Here is a 15,228-nt window from a genome sequence, read left to right on the forward strand (position 1 = left end):
AGATCACTGAGGCATTCCATGCCCCTTGGGTATGAAAGTGCAATGAGTTCAGAGCAATAGAGACCACAAAGTGTGGGGTTTTATGAAAACTAAATAAGAGCATTCTTAAAAGTTGCTAATATCAGGGCATAGCATGTAAAAAGATCTAAAGATATGTGTTTGAATTATCCATGTTTTATAAACCATGACTAAGAGCTAGCTCTTAACTTGGGTGATAAACATGGTATTTCTGTTGTTTTGGAAAAAACATCATGAAGTCACAGATTGCAGGAGTTACAGTCATCTATCAAGGGATCCCAGTGAACCCCTAGTTGCTATCCAGGAAAATTTCTGGACATATTGGTGGTGGGGGTGTCCTCAACATAAGCCAAGCCTGGGGGAGCAATGGTCATGATAGGTTCCTTTGTCATATACTTTGGAGAAAACTAGACTTCAGGACTGGGATAAAGTGTTAGGATGTTATTTCTCTAGAAGGCAGAGTTATTCTTTGGGGAGTAGTAAAGACCCATTGACCTGTTTTGTTTTACCTGGTGTCTTGGGAACAGAGAATCTGTAAGAAAAAAAATTGCTTTTGGTGTGGAACAATATTCCACAGGGAGCAGACACCTCAGGGTTGGGATAAGAAGAGGCAAAGGAGCCTAATTTGCAGACACACATTTGTAAATCTCTCCCCTGCTGCTGTCCCTTTGCTTGTGCACAACTTTGGTCAGGATGGGATATGATTTTGTACTTCGGGGTCCTGCATGTGGACTGTGGCTTGACCCCCCTGTGGCCTCGTCTGGGACAGAGCTTCAGTCTCCACGGTGCAGCATCCTGGGAGGGATCTGATTCTCCACCCAGAAACCTTCCATTCAGAACCCACCCAGGTGAGTCTGAGAGCCCAGGTGCTGCAGGAAGGCATCAGAGAGGCTGGAAGCCAAGGACAGGTACCTAAGGTCACCTGAGAGCCTATCCAGCCTCGCCCAGCCCTGACAGGTTGCTGAGGTGTTTGCTGCATGGTTTGATGAGTTCATTGGTGGATATGTTTACCATGGTGGGAGGAGGAGTGAACAGTGAGCTCCGTAATGCCAGGTCCTTGATGACCATGGGGTGAGGGCAAAGGCAGCCCCCTCAGAAGAGGGCATGAGGCTCAGATGGTTTCAGAGTAAGTAGAGCACGTGTCTCAGGACCTTTGCAACCAATTAGGGGGAGGGACACAGAGTGAAGGGAGGGCACTTTGTATCTCTAAACTGGAGCACCCTTTTTAAAATTTATGATATTTTTGAGAGAGAGAGAGAGAGAGAGAGAGAGAGAGAGAGAGAGGAGAGAGATTTTTAAAAATATTTATTTGTCAGATTTTGGTGGACATAACATCTTTATTTTATTTTATGTGGTGCTGAGGATCAAACCCAGTGCCCCGCGCATGCCAGGTGAGCACGTTACTGCTTGAGCCACATCCCCAGCCCCAAGCACCCTTTTGATTGACATTTATAATGATAATCCCATTTTCTACCATTCTCCACATTTTAATTAAAATTTCCATTTTTTCCCTATATTGGGTTTTGGAGTGATAGTTTTGGCCACAAAAGGTTTTTAATCTTATGTAATCAAACATGTTAATCTCCTTACTTCTGAGTCATTAACTTATTTTAGGTGATTCTGTTCTTCTGCTCTCGTGAATCGTAAATGACCTTTTTAGTTGATGATTTTTTAAAAAATATATTTATTTTTTAGTTGAATTTGGACTCAATACCTTTATTATTATTATTTTTTTCATTTTTATGTGGTTCTGAGAATTGAACCCAGGCCCTCGCACATGCTAGCCAAGTGCTCTACCACTGGGCCACTACCCCAGCCCTTAATTGATGTTTTTCCTAGATATGTTATTTACTCTCCTGTGGAGGTTGTTAATTTCTGTGAGGTTTTTACATATGTGAAGTAGGGGACCAAATTCATTTTACTCGAGTTAGATAGACATTGATGCCAGATTTTATTTTAGGATTTAAGATTTTCCCGCTCTGTTTGAACACAATTTGTCCCCTATTAACTGTCCAGTTATTCAGAATCCCTGCTCAGTTTCATAAATGGGACGTGAATACCTGCTTTACGCCACAACACTCAAGGGATATTCTTCTTTGCATTCCTTATGGTTTTTGTCAATTTGCTTATTAATCCATCATGATAGAATGGAATTTTTGGTATTATATGTAGTTTCTTTCTGGGAGCCATTAGCCAAGTAGGTATGACAATTTCCTTGCCAGCGTACCCCATGTTGCTGACATTTTGCAGTGACATTGAATGTAGTTGACCTTGCTCAAGGACCAGGGCGGATTAGGGTGTTCCCGGTTTAACATAATCGGGTTTAGGGCGTTCCCAGTTTAGGTTCCAGGTTTAAGGTTTAAGATTATTCCTGCTGGGAATAGGGCGTATCCTGCTGCCTAAGTTCCCCTTGAGTTCTCACGGGATTCAGACAGTATATTTTGGGAGACAGAAGCCCAGTGAAGGTGAATTTGGGAGAGAACGTGAATTTGGGAGAGAACGTGAATTTCCCCAGAACGTGTCTGTATACGGCTGGTGTGAGTTCGGGAATAAAGAGTTGCTGTTTGAATCTACAAGCTGTGTGGTGGCTCGTGATTGTGTGCCCAGCCAGACTGCGGCAGTTTCTCACTGAATTTTAAAAATTCAATTCAACTTTGTTTAATATAGCTTTTTTGAAACATTGAATTTCCTCTGCATTTTTCCTTTCCTTTCCTTTTTTATTGGTACTCCTGATTTAACCCAGAATGGCTTAGCCACTGAGCAACATCCCCAGCACTTTTTATTTTTTATTTTGAGACAAGGTCTTGAGAAGTTGCTGAGCTGACTTTGAACTTGCGATCCTCTTGACTCAATCTCCCGAGTCCCTGGGATCACAGGTGTGAGTCACTGTGCCCAACTCCCATGTTTTTTTTTATTTCACAACTTATTTTCTTTATTCTTATTCCCTATCATGAGCACATATTCCCACATCTCCATGACAACTGAAAGGTGAGTAAAGCTGGGAAATCGATGCTCTTTGAACTTACCTAGAGATGTGTGGGCACAACGCAGTGTGAGAAATGTGTGCAGAAGGTGATGTCCCCAGGGATTTGCCACCAGCAGGGCTTGTTCTGTGTGGAGGCATAGAATTGCAAAGGTGTGTGCAGGGCATTACAGAATGAGATCTGGGGGTGGCGGGGGTTGCATGAAGACAGGCCCTTTCCCTAATTGACTCCTCTGCTATCTATTCCTGGAATTCACATGTGAACTCCAAGGAGAAAATAGTGGGATTTATCTGTGGAGTTCAATTGCAAAGTCCAGGAATAGATAGCACAGGAGACAATTAAGATCGGGTCCTGTCTAATATGCTCTTGTCTGTATCATATGTGAAGGTATTTCTCCTTCACATCTGGCTTGTTACACAGGAAATCAAATGCTAATTGGTTTCCACTGTATGCTCTATAAAAGCTGATCTCACCTGAGTAGTGGACAGAAAGTGGTACCAGGGACTGAGGGCAGGAGGGATGGGGGAGGTGGACCAGGGGCTGCAGTCATAGGTAGGCAGGAGCAGTGAGTTCTGCTGGGCACTTGTCCAGGAGGATGAGCAGAGTCCACAAGCCTGTGACCTTTAAATACCCCATGAGAGCATTTGAATGTTCTCATCACAGTGAAAACTGGTGGACATGGTGGCTACAGAAGTCACCCTGATTTGATCATAGCCCAATGTATGTATCTGTTGAAATGTCACCTTGAACTGTATAAATAGGTGCCATTTTTATGTATCCATTCAAAGTGCAAAACACCAGTGACTCAGATCAGCTGTGAATGGTGCAGGAACACATCTCTATTAATATTTCATATAAATTGCCCTAATTGTTCTGTTCTTTGTATATCTGCTTTTTGGTTGACTCTTCCTTCATGTTTATTTTTCTCTATATAAATATTCACTCTTTGTATTGACTTTGTTGATTGAGAAATCTGGTTTCAATATTCTATTGTTTATTCTGATCTTCATCGAGGAGTTGGATTGCAGCCAGAAACAAGGATTTTTTTTTCTCTTTTACAGTCTTCCAGGGACACCTAAGCTTAGCAGAGCATTTTCCCCCTCTGAGTCTCCCACCACTGCCCTCCTTCTTATTGAGAAGATTGTTTATATTTCTTTCGATACTGGATGGAAAATTTCCTTGCTGAATGGAGACCTGAGGATAAATGTGTGGGGGAGATTTTCAACCTGGGATTTCGTGTGCCATTCATACATTGCTTTAGGGAAAAATTATTCAATATTGACAGTTTCTCTTTTATTCATTCCTTTAAAATAGTGTGATTGGAGGTGAGAAGATCACAGTATTAAGACAACTCCCAGAGGTGATGGATTGCTGTTTTCAAGTGTTGTGTGTGTGTGTTGTGTGTGTGGGTGTGTGCTCACATTTGACTTTAGGGGCGAGAGCAGATTTCAGAGAAATGGGATCCAGGTCAAATGTATTCCAAAAGATAGCACATCATAAAGAAACCAGAACATAAAGCCACCAAGAGAAATAAATGGGGGGTGCCTTCCAACTCACAGAGAGCACCTTGGCACGCAGCTTAATGAAACACAACATCTGGACAGGGGAATTCCTTATGCCTTCATGCATCAGCAAAGGAGGCTCCTCAATGGGAATCTGTGCCTTGTCACCCTGGGACACCAGCTCACGTCCCTTGCCCTCTCGCTCATCCTCCTGCCACTCTGGTTTCCTGGTTGAACTTGAACATCTGAAACAAGCACCTTCCTCAGGCTCTTTGCACAGGCCACCCACCATTCCACAGACACACATGTCTGCAGGTGACTCTGTGGCTCTCTCCCTGTCTTCCTGGAGGGCTCACACCATGTGTCACCAATTGGCTGAACTTGTCTGAACACCCAGAAGGAAATGACACTCCCGGTGCCCTTTCTCCTCAAGAGCTATGGTGTGTCTGTCACCATCTGTATGTGGAAGGATTATTGCTCTGCCTGCATGCATCAGCTTTACCTTTGTCTGTGAGTTCCCCCTCATTAGATTCAAGGGATATTCAGTTTCTTGGGAGTGACTCATCAGAGTCTAGACAGTGCCTGGACCACTCATCACTACTTGAGATTCCTCAAATACAAGAAAGAGTTAGTCTTTAGTGATTTGTGTACAAGACCTCGTGAGGAACGTCTGAGAGGGAGACAGGAACTCCAAACCAGAGAAGGAAAGGCTTCCCTTAAAGGGGAACTGAATCCAAAAACAGACAAATTAGTCTGTATACTATTAAAGATTCGATATGATTCTTACAGGTGAATATTACATAATCTCTCTCTTTCTCTGTTAGTCACATCAAGTTCATGGAGGCAGAGAATACCTCACATGTTTCAAAATTTCTCCTCCTGGGAATTTCAGAGGACCCCACATTGCAACCCTTCCTCTTTGGGCTATTTCTGTCCATGTACCTGGTCACTGTGCTGGGGAACCTGCTCATCGTCCTGGCCACCATCTCAGACTCCCACCTGCACACGCCCATGTACTTCTTCCTCTCCAACCTGTCCTTTGTGGACATCTGCTTCACCTCCACCACCATCCCTAAGATGCTGGTGAACATCCAGACACAGAGCAAGGCTATTACCTATGCAGGCTGCATCACCCAGATATACTTTTTCATGCTCTTTGGGGTTTTGGATAACTTCCTCCTGGCTGTGATGGCCTATGACCGGTATATGGCCATCTGTCAACCCTTGCACTACATGGTCATCATGAATCCCAGGTTCTGCATGTTGATGGTTCTGATGTCCAGCATTCTGAGTGCCCTGCATTCCTTGTTACACAGCTTAATGGTTTTGCAACTGTCCTTCTGCATGGAACTGGAAATTCCACACTTTATATGTGAACTTAATCAAGTGGTTCTACTGGCTTGTTCTGACACCTCCCCCAATGTCATGGTGATGTATTTTTCAGTGGTGTTTCTGGCTGGTGGCCCCATCGCTGGTATCCTGTACTCCTACTCCAAAATTGTGTCCTCTGTCCGTGCAATCTCATCAGCTCAGGGCAAGTACAAAGCCTTCTCCACCTGTGCGTCTCACCTCCCTGTGGTCTCCCGGTTCTACTCTACACTCCTGGGGATGTACCTCAGCTCTTCCATTACCCAGAACTCACAATCCACGGCAAGAGCCTCGGTGATGTACAGTGTGGTCACCCCCATGCTGAACCCCTTCATCTACAGTCTGAGGAACAAGGACATCACGGGAGCCCTGAGGAGAATCTTCCAAGGGAAGCCATAGAGGAGACATTTTCCACGTCTTGCCTGTGGACACGGGCCTCAGAGACACTGGACCAGACCCTGCAGTTCTTTATCCAGACCACGAAGTAGACCTTGTGCATTCTGTTAATTTCCTGGAAGTCTGATTCTTTGTTTTTAAACTCTTTATTGTGTCCTAACCTCATTGGAAAGCTCCCTGCTCTCCCAACACCCAACATGTCTTCCCTCTCAGGTTCCTGCTTTCCCAATGTCCTTTCCCCCAGATCAGACAGTCTGGAGGTTCCCAGGAGTCTCCCATCGTGACGAGTTGAACTGGTCCAGTGGTAGAGAACCTCACTCAGAACTCAGGCCGTTTCCTTTATTTATGAAGGAGACATTCTAAGCCTTCTGTTTTCCAGTTTTCTGTTCTTGATTCTGTGTGGTTTGGTGCTCTCACTGCTCATGATAATCCGGACTTCTACCAACTGGTGGTTGTACAGTAGATCATGCCCATTTATTATGCTCTCGGGGTGCTCTTTTCTTATCTTGGTCCTTTTCTTGTGTGTGCTATATTCTTTTGTAAAAACTATTAGTGAGGGCTAGGGTTGTGGCTCAGTGAAAGGGCAATTACCTAGCATGTGTGAAGCACTGGGTTCAATCCTTAGCACCACATAAAAATAAATAAACAAAATAAAGGTATTATGTCCATCTGCAACTAAAAAAATAAAAAAAGAACTAGTGAAATTTGCCACCAAACATGCATTAAATGTATATAGTCTCTCCAGAAAGGCAAATTTGCATTCATTAATTCATTAATCATTTTATGATCTTCAAGTCAGAGAATACCTTACATATGCTAAATGTATATATTTAATCATATATTTTATCTTCCATTGTACATTTTGTGTGAATTACCAGCTTTTGATGATGTGCGTCGGCTCACTGGAATGTGAAATCCATGTCATACATGGAGGGTCACTTCAGTGGACCTGGTGTCATTTTCTGAAGTATTCCTTGCTCCATCTTTCTGTTTCTGCCCAGAAGTTTTTAGTGCTCCCTGTAATTATGTCTCTTTCCAGTACCCTAAGGAAAATATTTCCCCCTTTTCAAAAAATTTCCATAAACTTTAATGTGCAGTTAACCTTAATATGCACACTTCTGCATTATTCTGTCTTGTCTTTGGTGTTCTGAAGTTTCTTTAATGCTCTTGAGCAAAGGATAACATGGACAAGAACTTGCATCGTGCCCAAGGATTTGTGCCTCAGGGGCCCAAGGTATCTCTACACTTATCCCTGTCCTTCCAAATATCCTAGTTACCTGGAATGATAGTCATCAGTGTTCACTTTTAATACAGTTGTTTGAAATACATGTACCCAGTCAGGTAGTCATGATTATTGTCTTTGAGTATTAGAACAAACATCCAGTTTCAGATGTAGCAGGGTATTCTGAATGTCTTCTGTGTGCATTTATTATTGTATCAGTGAGCTATTTATTCCTTGTAATAAACCATCCCCAAATAAATGGTTTAAGGTTGCATTTTTCTTTCTTTACCCGTAGGAGCCTTGGTTGTACAGGTCTTTGGGTCTTTTTCCTGGTATGTCTCTGGTCTCTCCCTCTGTGTATAGTCAGGTGTGAGTCAGGTGAGATTCTCAGTTTGTCTAGGCTGACATTGCCCAGATTGGAAGGACAGCCACAGTTGGTGAAAGGGGCTCTGGTCCACACAGTCCCCATCCTGCATCAGCCCAGCCTTCATTCACTCTCGAGGTAGAGTCAGCGACAGGGAGCAGCAGGGACACGTGCAGGCACTTGAAGCACACTCGCACTTTCACCACTTTCTGTTTGACAAAGAACATTAAAACTCTTCGACCTGCCAAGATTTAAGGTGGAGGAAAAGACCCTGCCTCTCAATGGGAAGAGCTTCACCGACAGGTTGAAAAAGTCAGGGACAAAGGAAAGGGAGCGAATGGCGGCCATCTCCTGCTAAAGGTCCAACACAAGTGTCAATTTCCATTCAGCAGATCTCTGCAGGAATCCTGAGGGATGATTCCTTGCACCTCCATCAGCAGCTGCAGAATAATTTTTTTCTTGGAGAAGAGAGTGAGCATCCAACTGCATGTAGAAGGTGTAGAAATTCTACTTTGTAAGGTCAAGACTTCTCAGATATGAATATTCTCTCCTGCCCTTCACCACCATCTCACCATTTCTAGACTAAGAAGAACTAAATCTTTTTTCCCTTGTGACCATCTTAGCTTGGGAATCGTATGTCTAACATTCATTAACTGAGGTATGGGGATGTGGACTCAATGGTACCATCTTCATGATGCAGCAGGTCACAGTAAGGGACGGAGGAAAGGAGAGCAGAGAAGGGTGGTTTGCACCTGCAGAAGCTCTGGGGACAAAAGACAGATGCGTGGTGACCAAGGTCTTCAAGTTGAACATTCTGGAAAGTTATCTAGGGTGGGCCCCTGGGATTTCCAGAGGTCCATTCCCAACCTTGCTTTGCACCCCTACCCAACCTCCAAGTGTGTAGCAGGCGCTTTCCTTCCTTAGGTCTCTCTTTATCTTGTCATTCCCACTCCTATTCCAATTTTGCACTTCACTGGAGGCATGCATACCCTGTTCTTCACAACAAAGAGTTGCTTTACTTTAAACTCCAACAGATAACAATAATGTACCTATACATCAAAAATCCAGAGGAATAGGTTTTGAGTTTTCATTAAAAATAGATGAGCCTGGAGAACCTCACGCTAAATGAAATAATCCAGATTCAGAAAGTCAAGGGCTGAATGCTCTCTCTCATATGCAGAAACAAGACCAAAATAGGGGAAAGAGAGGGGGGATTCCTTTGAAAATAGAAGAGACATCAATGGCGCAGGGGAGGGAGATTGCGGGGGAGGAAGGAGGATAGAAAGAGGGAGGAATGATACAATGAAATTGACCAAATTATGCTATGTACATAAATGAGTACACCACAGTGAATTTCACCTTTATGTAGATCTACAAAGCACTAATTTAAGAAACTCTAAATAAGTAGAAGGGAGAGTAGTGGGAGTCAAATTCTTTTATTCCTCAGGATCTCTTTCTGAGGTGTGGGATCTGAACTGCTGTAGTTCATTTGCTATCATAAAGAGAGCCCAGGTAAGGTTGAGCTCTACACACTGAGGAAGGCAAAGTAGAAGGAATTCCAGAAAAACAGAACTGGAGGCTGAGGACTGCTAACTGCTGGTCTAAACCTCACAGATTAGAGAACTACCATGTCTGGGGTCCATGAACCAAAAATCCCACCCCCATTTTGTTTAAATCACTTGAGTTGGTGTTTTTATCAACTGCAACTGAAAGACTTATAACTACTTCCTACTCTATTTATTTGACTAATGGCTTTAAAAATAAATATGTGTAAGACACTGAACTACATTTTCATCTTTGATGGAGAGGATAATAAGGCATTTTCTGTAGGGAGGAAAACTAGTTTCTTACAATAATTCTACTAAATAATTATACTAAATGATATATTATTTGATCAGTCCCAAGCACTGCTTCATTATTTTTGGCACTCCCTAGAATTCATTCCATAGGGAAAATGGAGGGGAATGTTTGATTTCTACATGAAGACTCTCAACCATTACAAGCTGCACAAAACACAAGGACGACATTTTTGCCATTTTTTAATATCTTTATTTTCATTTGTTTATTTTTATGTGGTGCTGAGGATGGAACCCAGTGTCTCACATGTGCGAGGAATGATAGAATGAAATTGAATGAAACTGTTGAGTTTCCATGCCAGGTAATCAGCAGAGTAGGAAGGACAGGGGATAAATGCAGGAATCCTTTGGACCCCTGAGGCGTGAGTCCTCATTCCCAGGGGCAAATCTGGGCAGGAGTCCAGTTATCGTTCATGTTGACTTCTGCTTATGAAAACTGAAGAAACTTGAAAACATCAAATACAAGACGGAAAATACAATAAAATGGATACACAGATGATGTGTATTCATGTTCATTGCATGCTAAAGTTTATAGGAAAATTTTAAAAATGGGGAAATTTTTTGCTTAGAGTAACAGAAGGAATCATATTCAGAGGCAGTACTGGAAACTGGGCAGAAACAGCAAGATGGTACAAGAAATACTTCAGAAGATGACACCAAGTCCTCTGATCCACTGAAGTGACCCCTCCATGCATGACACAGATTTCTTTTACCAATGAGCTGATGCACATCATGAAAAGCTGGTAATTCATGGAAAAGGTGCAACTCAGCCTAATGAATATGATTGAAGGTTTGACATATATAAGGTCCTCTTTGAATCTGGGACCACAAAATGTCAATTGATTTACACGAATTTGCCTTTCTGGATAGATTACTCATTCAATGCATATATTTATTTTTGACAACTCAGAAAAAAAAATTGATTAACCTGTACTAAAGTACAAATTAATTCACCAGAAAATTAGGAGCAATTCTTTTCAGATGATCTACAAACAGTGAATTTGATTCCACATATGTCTGTTCATTTTGAGGGCTCTGTGCCGTTGATAGCAAATTTTACCAGTACTCTCTATAGAAGAATATAGCACACACAAGAAAAGGACCAAGATAAGAAAACAGCACCCCTGTGAGCATAATAAATGGGCATGATCTACTGTACAACGACCAGTATATAGAAGTCTGGATTATCATGAGCAGTGAGAGCACCAAACCACACAGAATCAAGAACAGAAAACTGGAAAACAGAAGGCTTAGAATGTCTCCTTCATAAATAAAGGAAACGGCCTGAGTTCTGAGTGAGGTTCTCTACCACTGGACCAGTTCAACTCGTCACGATGGGAGACTCCTGGGAACCTCCAGACTGTCTGATCTGGGGGAAAGGACATTGGGAAAGCAGGAACCTGAGAGGGAAGACATGTTGGGTGTTGGGAGAGCAGGGAGATTTCCAATGAGGTTAGGACACAATAAAGAGGTTGAAAACAAAGAATCAGACTTCCAGGAAATTAACAGAATGCACAAAGTCTACTTCGTGGTCTGGATAAAGAACTGCAGGGTCTGGTCCAGTGTCTCTGAGGCCCGTGTCCACAGGCATGACTTGGAAAATGTCTCCTCTATGGCTTCCCTTGGAAGATTCTCCTCAGGGCTCCCGAGATGTCCTTGTTCCTCAGACTGTAGATGAAGGGGTTCAGCATGGGGGTGACCACACTGTACATCACTGAGGCTCTTGCTGTTGATTGTGAGTTCTGGGTAATGGAAGAGCTGAGGTACACCCCCAGGAGTGTAGAGTAGAACAGGGAGACCACAGAGAGGTGAGACGCACAGGTGGAGAAGGCTTTATACTTGCCCTGAGCTGAGGAGATTGCACGGATGGAGGACACGATCTTGGAGTAGGAGTACAGGATGCCAGCCAGGGGCCCACCAGCCAGCAACACTGCTGCAAAATACATCACCATGACATTGGGGAAGGTGTCAGAACAGGAAAGTTGGACCAGCTGGTTGAGTTCACACATAAAATGTGGGATCTCCACGTCTGTGCAGAAGGACAGCCTGAAGGCCATTAAGGTTTCTAACAAAGAATTCAGGACAGTTGTCACCCAGCAAGCCAGCACCAGCCATCCACAGAGTTGATGGTTCATGATGACCATGTAGTGCAAGGGGTGACAGATGGCCACATATCGGTCATAGGCCATCACAGCCAGAAGGAAGTTGTCCAAAACACAAAAGAGTATGAAAAAGTATATCTGGGTGAGGCAGCCCGCATAGGTGATGACCTTGCTGTGTGTCTGAATGTTCACCAGCATCTTTGGGATGCTCGTTGTGGTCAAGCCGATGTCCGCGAAGGACAGGTTGGAGAGGAAGAAGTACATGGGCGTGTGCAGATGGGAGTTTGAGATGGTGGCCATGATGATGAGCAGGTTCCCCAGCACAGTGACCAGGTACATGGACAGAAACAGCCCAAAGAGGAAGGGTTGCAATGTGGGGTCCTCTGAAATTCCCAGAAGAAGAAATTTTGGGTTGAGTGTGTTGTTCTTGGGCTCCATATATCTGCTGTGTCTAGCAAAAAATTAAACAAAACAGAAAGCATTTGACAAAGTTGTGCACTACTATACTAAAAGAATAATATCTTTCAAGTTTGTAGTCAAGACTCTCTTTTCTAGTTTGTTTATGATTGTTTGCTCCTTTAAAGGATCCCATGCCTTCTCTGATTTGGAGTCCTGTCTTGTTCTCAGCCTCTCCCCAGGTGGCCCTGTATTACAGATCACTACACACGAACTCTTTATTGTATTTGAGGAATATCATTAGCGATGATGCTGGTCTAGGCACTGTCTGGATAATGAGGGTCACTTCTCCAAAACTGGATGTCCCATGAATCTATGGAAAGTAGTGGAAGAAGGTAAAACCAATGCACATAGGCAAAGCCATAATCGTTCCAAATTCAGATGGTGATGGGTAAACTGAAGCTTTTAAGGTGAAGGGCACTGAGAGTGTCATTTCCTTCTATGTGTTAGGTAAGGTCAGCCCTTAGGTGACACATGATGTGAGTCCCCCAGGAATACAGGGACAAAGCCACAGAGTCACCTGCAGACATGTGTGCCTGGCAGAAAGGAGGATGGCCAGTGCAGAGGGTCTGAGGAAGGTGCTTGTTCCTGATGTTCAAGTTCAACCAGGAAGCCAGAGTGGCAGGAGGATGAGCAAGAGGGAGAGGGATGTGAGCTGGTGTCCCAGAGTGACAAGGCACAGATTCCCCCTTGAGGAGCTTCCTGGGCTCTCTGTGAATGGGCAGAACCTTGTTTATTTCTCTCAGTGGCCTTATGCTAGGGGTTGTGTGTTATGAGTCACCTTCTGGAATACTCTCAGCTCAGGTCCCCTCTCTCTAAAACCTGCTCTTGCCCCTAAAGTCAAAAGAAAACACACAGGCTCACACACACACACATGCACACACACACACACCTGCAGTCCTCGGCTCCCTGGGGGCCCCTGCTATGCTCTATCCTTCTCACCTTCAGTCACACTAGTTACAAAGGATGACAGAGAAGCTGTCAATGTCGAATTATTTTTCGCCAAAATAATATCTGGATCACGTCAAGAATTCCCAGGTTGGTAATGACCACCACACACACATTCATTCTTGGCCTCCATTTTTCAAGAAAGTTTTTTACCCTGTATTAAAAAATGAACACACAATCAGTTCAGTGAACCGAGAGAGAGAGAGAGAGAGAGAGAGAGAGAGAGAGAGAGAGAGAGAGAGANCCTGTGTGTTTTCTTTTGACTTTAGGGGCAAGAGCAGGTTTTAGAGAGAGGGGACCTGAGCTGAGAGTATTCCAGAAGGTGACTCATAACACACAACCCCTAGCATAAGGCCACTGAGAGAAGGAAAGAGCGTCCTTGGATAACTGAATGTAAGAAGAAAAAAATAAAGAAGAGCAGGGGATTTCTGTCAAATAGAATAAAGATCAGGGAGAGGCGGGGACATAGGGGAGGGAGGAGGGGAAAGACAGGGGAGGAAGGGGAAATACTAGGGACGGAACCAGAGCAAATAATATTCCATGATTTTGTGATTTGTTAATTATGTCAAAATGAATCCTAATGTTATATATAACTGAAAGGAAACAATAATAAAAAAAGAACAGGAAAAGCTTCCTTGTTTCTGGTTGAAACTCCACTCCAATCAACCCTCATGGGGACCGGCAGAAATGATAGAAGGTCAAAATAAATAGTAGGTGAACATAATGATGTCTTGTTGGGGCCACCAATTTACAGCTGAACATTCATATAGAAAAGCACAGGCACGAGAGAACGAGTAACCAAAACTTCAAAAGGGGGGTGCAGAGAGCAAGACAACTAGGGTGTTTATATGAAATATTAACAGAGCTGTGTTCCTGCACCATTTATGGCTGATCTGAGTCACTGGTGTTTTGCATTTTGAATGGATACATAAAAATGGCACCTATTTATACAGTTCAAGGTGACATTTCAACAGATACATACATTGGGTTATGATCAAATCAGGGTGATTAGCATATCCACCACCTCCACCAGTTTTTCACTGTGATGAGAACATTCAAATGCTCTCGTGTGGATATTTAAAGGTCACAGGCTTGTGAACTCTGCTCATCCTCCTGGACAATGGCCCAGCAGAACTCAATGCTCCTGCCTACCTGTGACTGCAGCCCCTGGTCAACCTCCCCCATCCCTCCTGCCCCCAGTCCCTGGTACCACTTTCTGTCCACTACTCAGGTGAGATCAGCTTTTATAGAGTATACAGTGAAATCAACTGGCATTTGGTTTCCTGGGTAACAAGCCAGATGAGAAGGAGAAATACCAATTTGAATTGATATGGTCAGGAGCCCTTTAGACAGGACCCAATCTTAATTGTCTCCTGGGCTATCTATTTCTGAACTTTGCAATTAAACTCCACAGGCAAATCCCACTATTTTCTCCATAAAGCTCAAATGTGAAGTCTGGGAATAGATAGTATAGGAGTAAATTAAGGAAGGGGCCTGTCCTCATGCAACCCCTGCCGCCCTCAGATCACATTCAATAATGCCCTGCACACATCTTTGCAATTCCACCCCTCCACACAGAACCAACCCTGCTGGTGGAAAATACCTGGGGACATCTCCTCCCACACACATTTCTCACACTAAGCTCTGCCTGCACATCTTGGGGTAGGTCTGATAGAGCACAGCTTTCACAGCTTTACTCACCTTTCTGTTGTCATGGCTATGTGGGAATATATGTTCATGATAGAGAATAAAAGTAAACAAAAGAAATTGTGAAATAAAAAGAATGGGAGTTGGGCACAGTGGCTGTGCCCTGTGATCCCAGGGACTCTGGAGACTGAGTTGGGAGATTTGCAAGTTCAAAGTCAAAATCAGCAACTTTGCAAGACTGTGTCTCAGAAGAAAAAACAAATGGCTGGGGATGTTGCTCAATGGTTAAGCCATTCTGTGTTAAATAAAGAATACCTAAAAAAAAGAGGAGGAGGAGGAGGAGGAGGAGGAGGAGGAGGAGGAGG

The 15,228-nt window shown here is 43.5% G+C and overlaps 3 protein-coding genes across 8 annotated transcripts in view; 1 reads left to right on the plus strand and 2 right to left on the minus strand.

Moving 5' to 3' along the window:
- LOC107145002 (adhesion G protein-coupled receptor E2-like) overlaps positions 1 to 15,228 on the minus strand; it is a 452,375-nt gene that overhangs the window by 117,287 nt on the left and 319,860 nt on the right. The window lies entirely within an intron of this gene.
- On the plus strand, positions 5,342 to 6,271 carry LOC107145277 (olfactory receptor 19-like). Its single transcript, XM_015489157.1, has one exon. It carries the CDS (start codon positions 5,342 to 5,344, stop codon positions 6,269 to 6,271), a length of 930 nt encoding a protein of 309 aa, XP_015344643.1.
- Positions 11,321 to 12,250, minus strand: LOC107145278 (olfactory receptor 19-like). Its single transcript, XM_015489158.1, has one exon. The coding sequence runs from the start codon at positions 12,248 to 12,250 to the stop codon at positions 11,321 to 11,323; it is 930 nt and encodes a 309-aa protein (XP_015344644.1).

This window comes from Marmota marmota, unplaced genomic scaffold, assembly GCF_001458135.2.
Source record: "Marmota marmota marmota unplaced genomic scaffold, marMar, whole genome shotgun sequence".
Taxonomy (NCBI): Eukaryota; Metazoa; Chordata; class Mammalia; order Rodentia; family Sciuridae; genus Marmota; species Marmota marmota.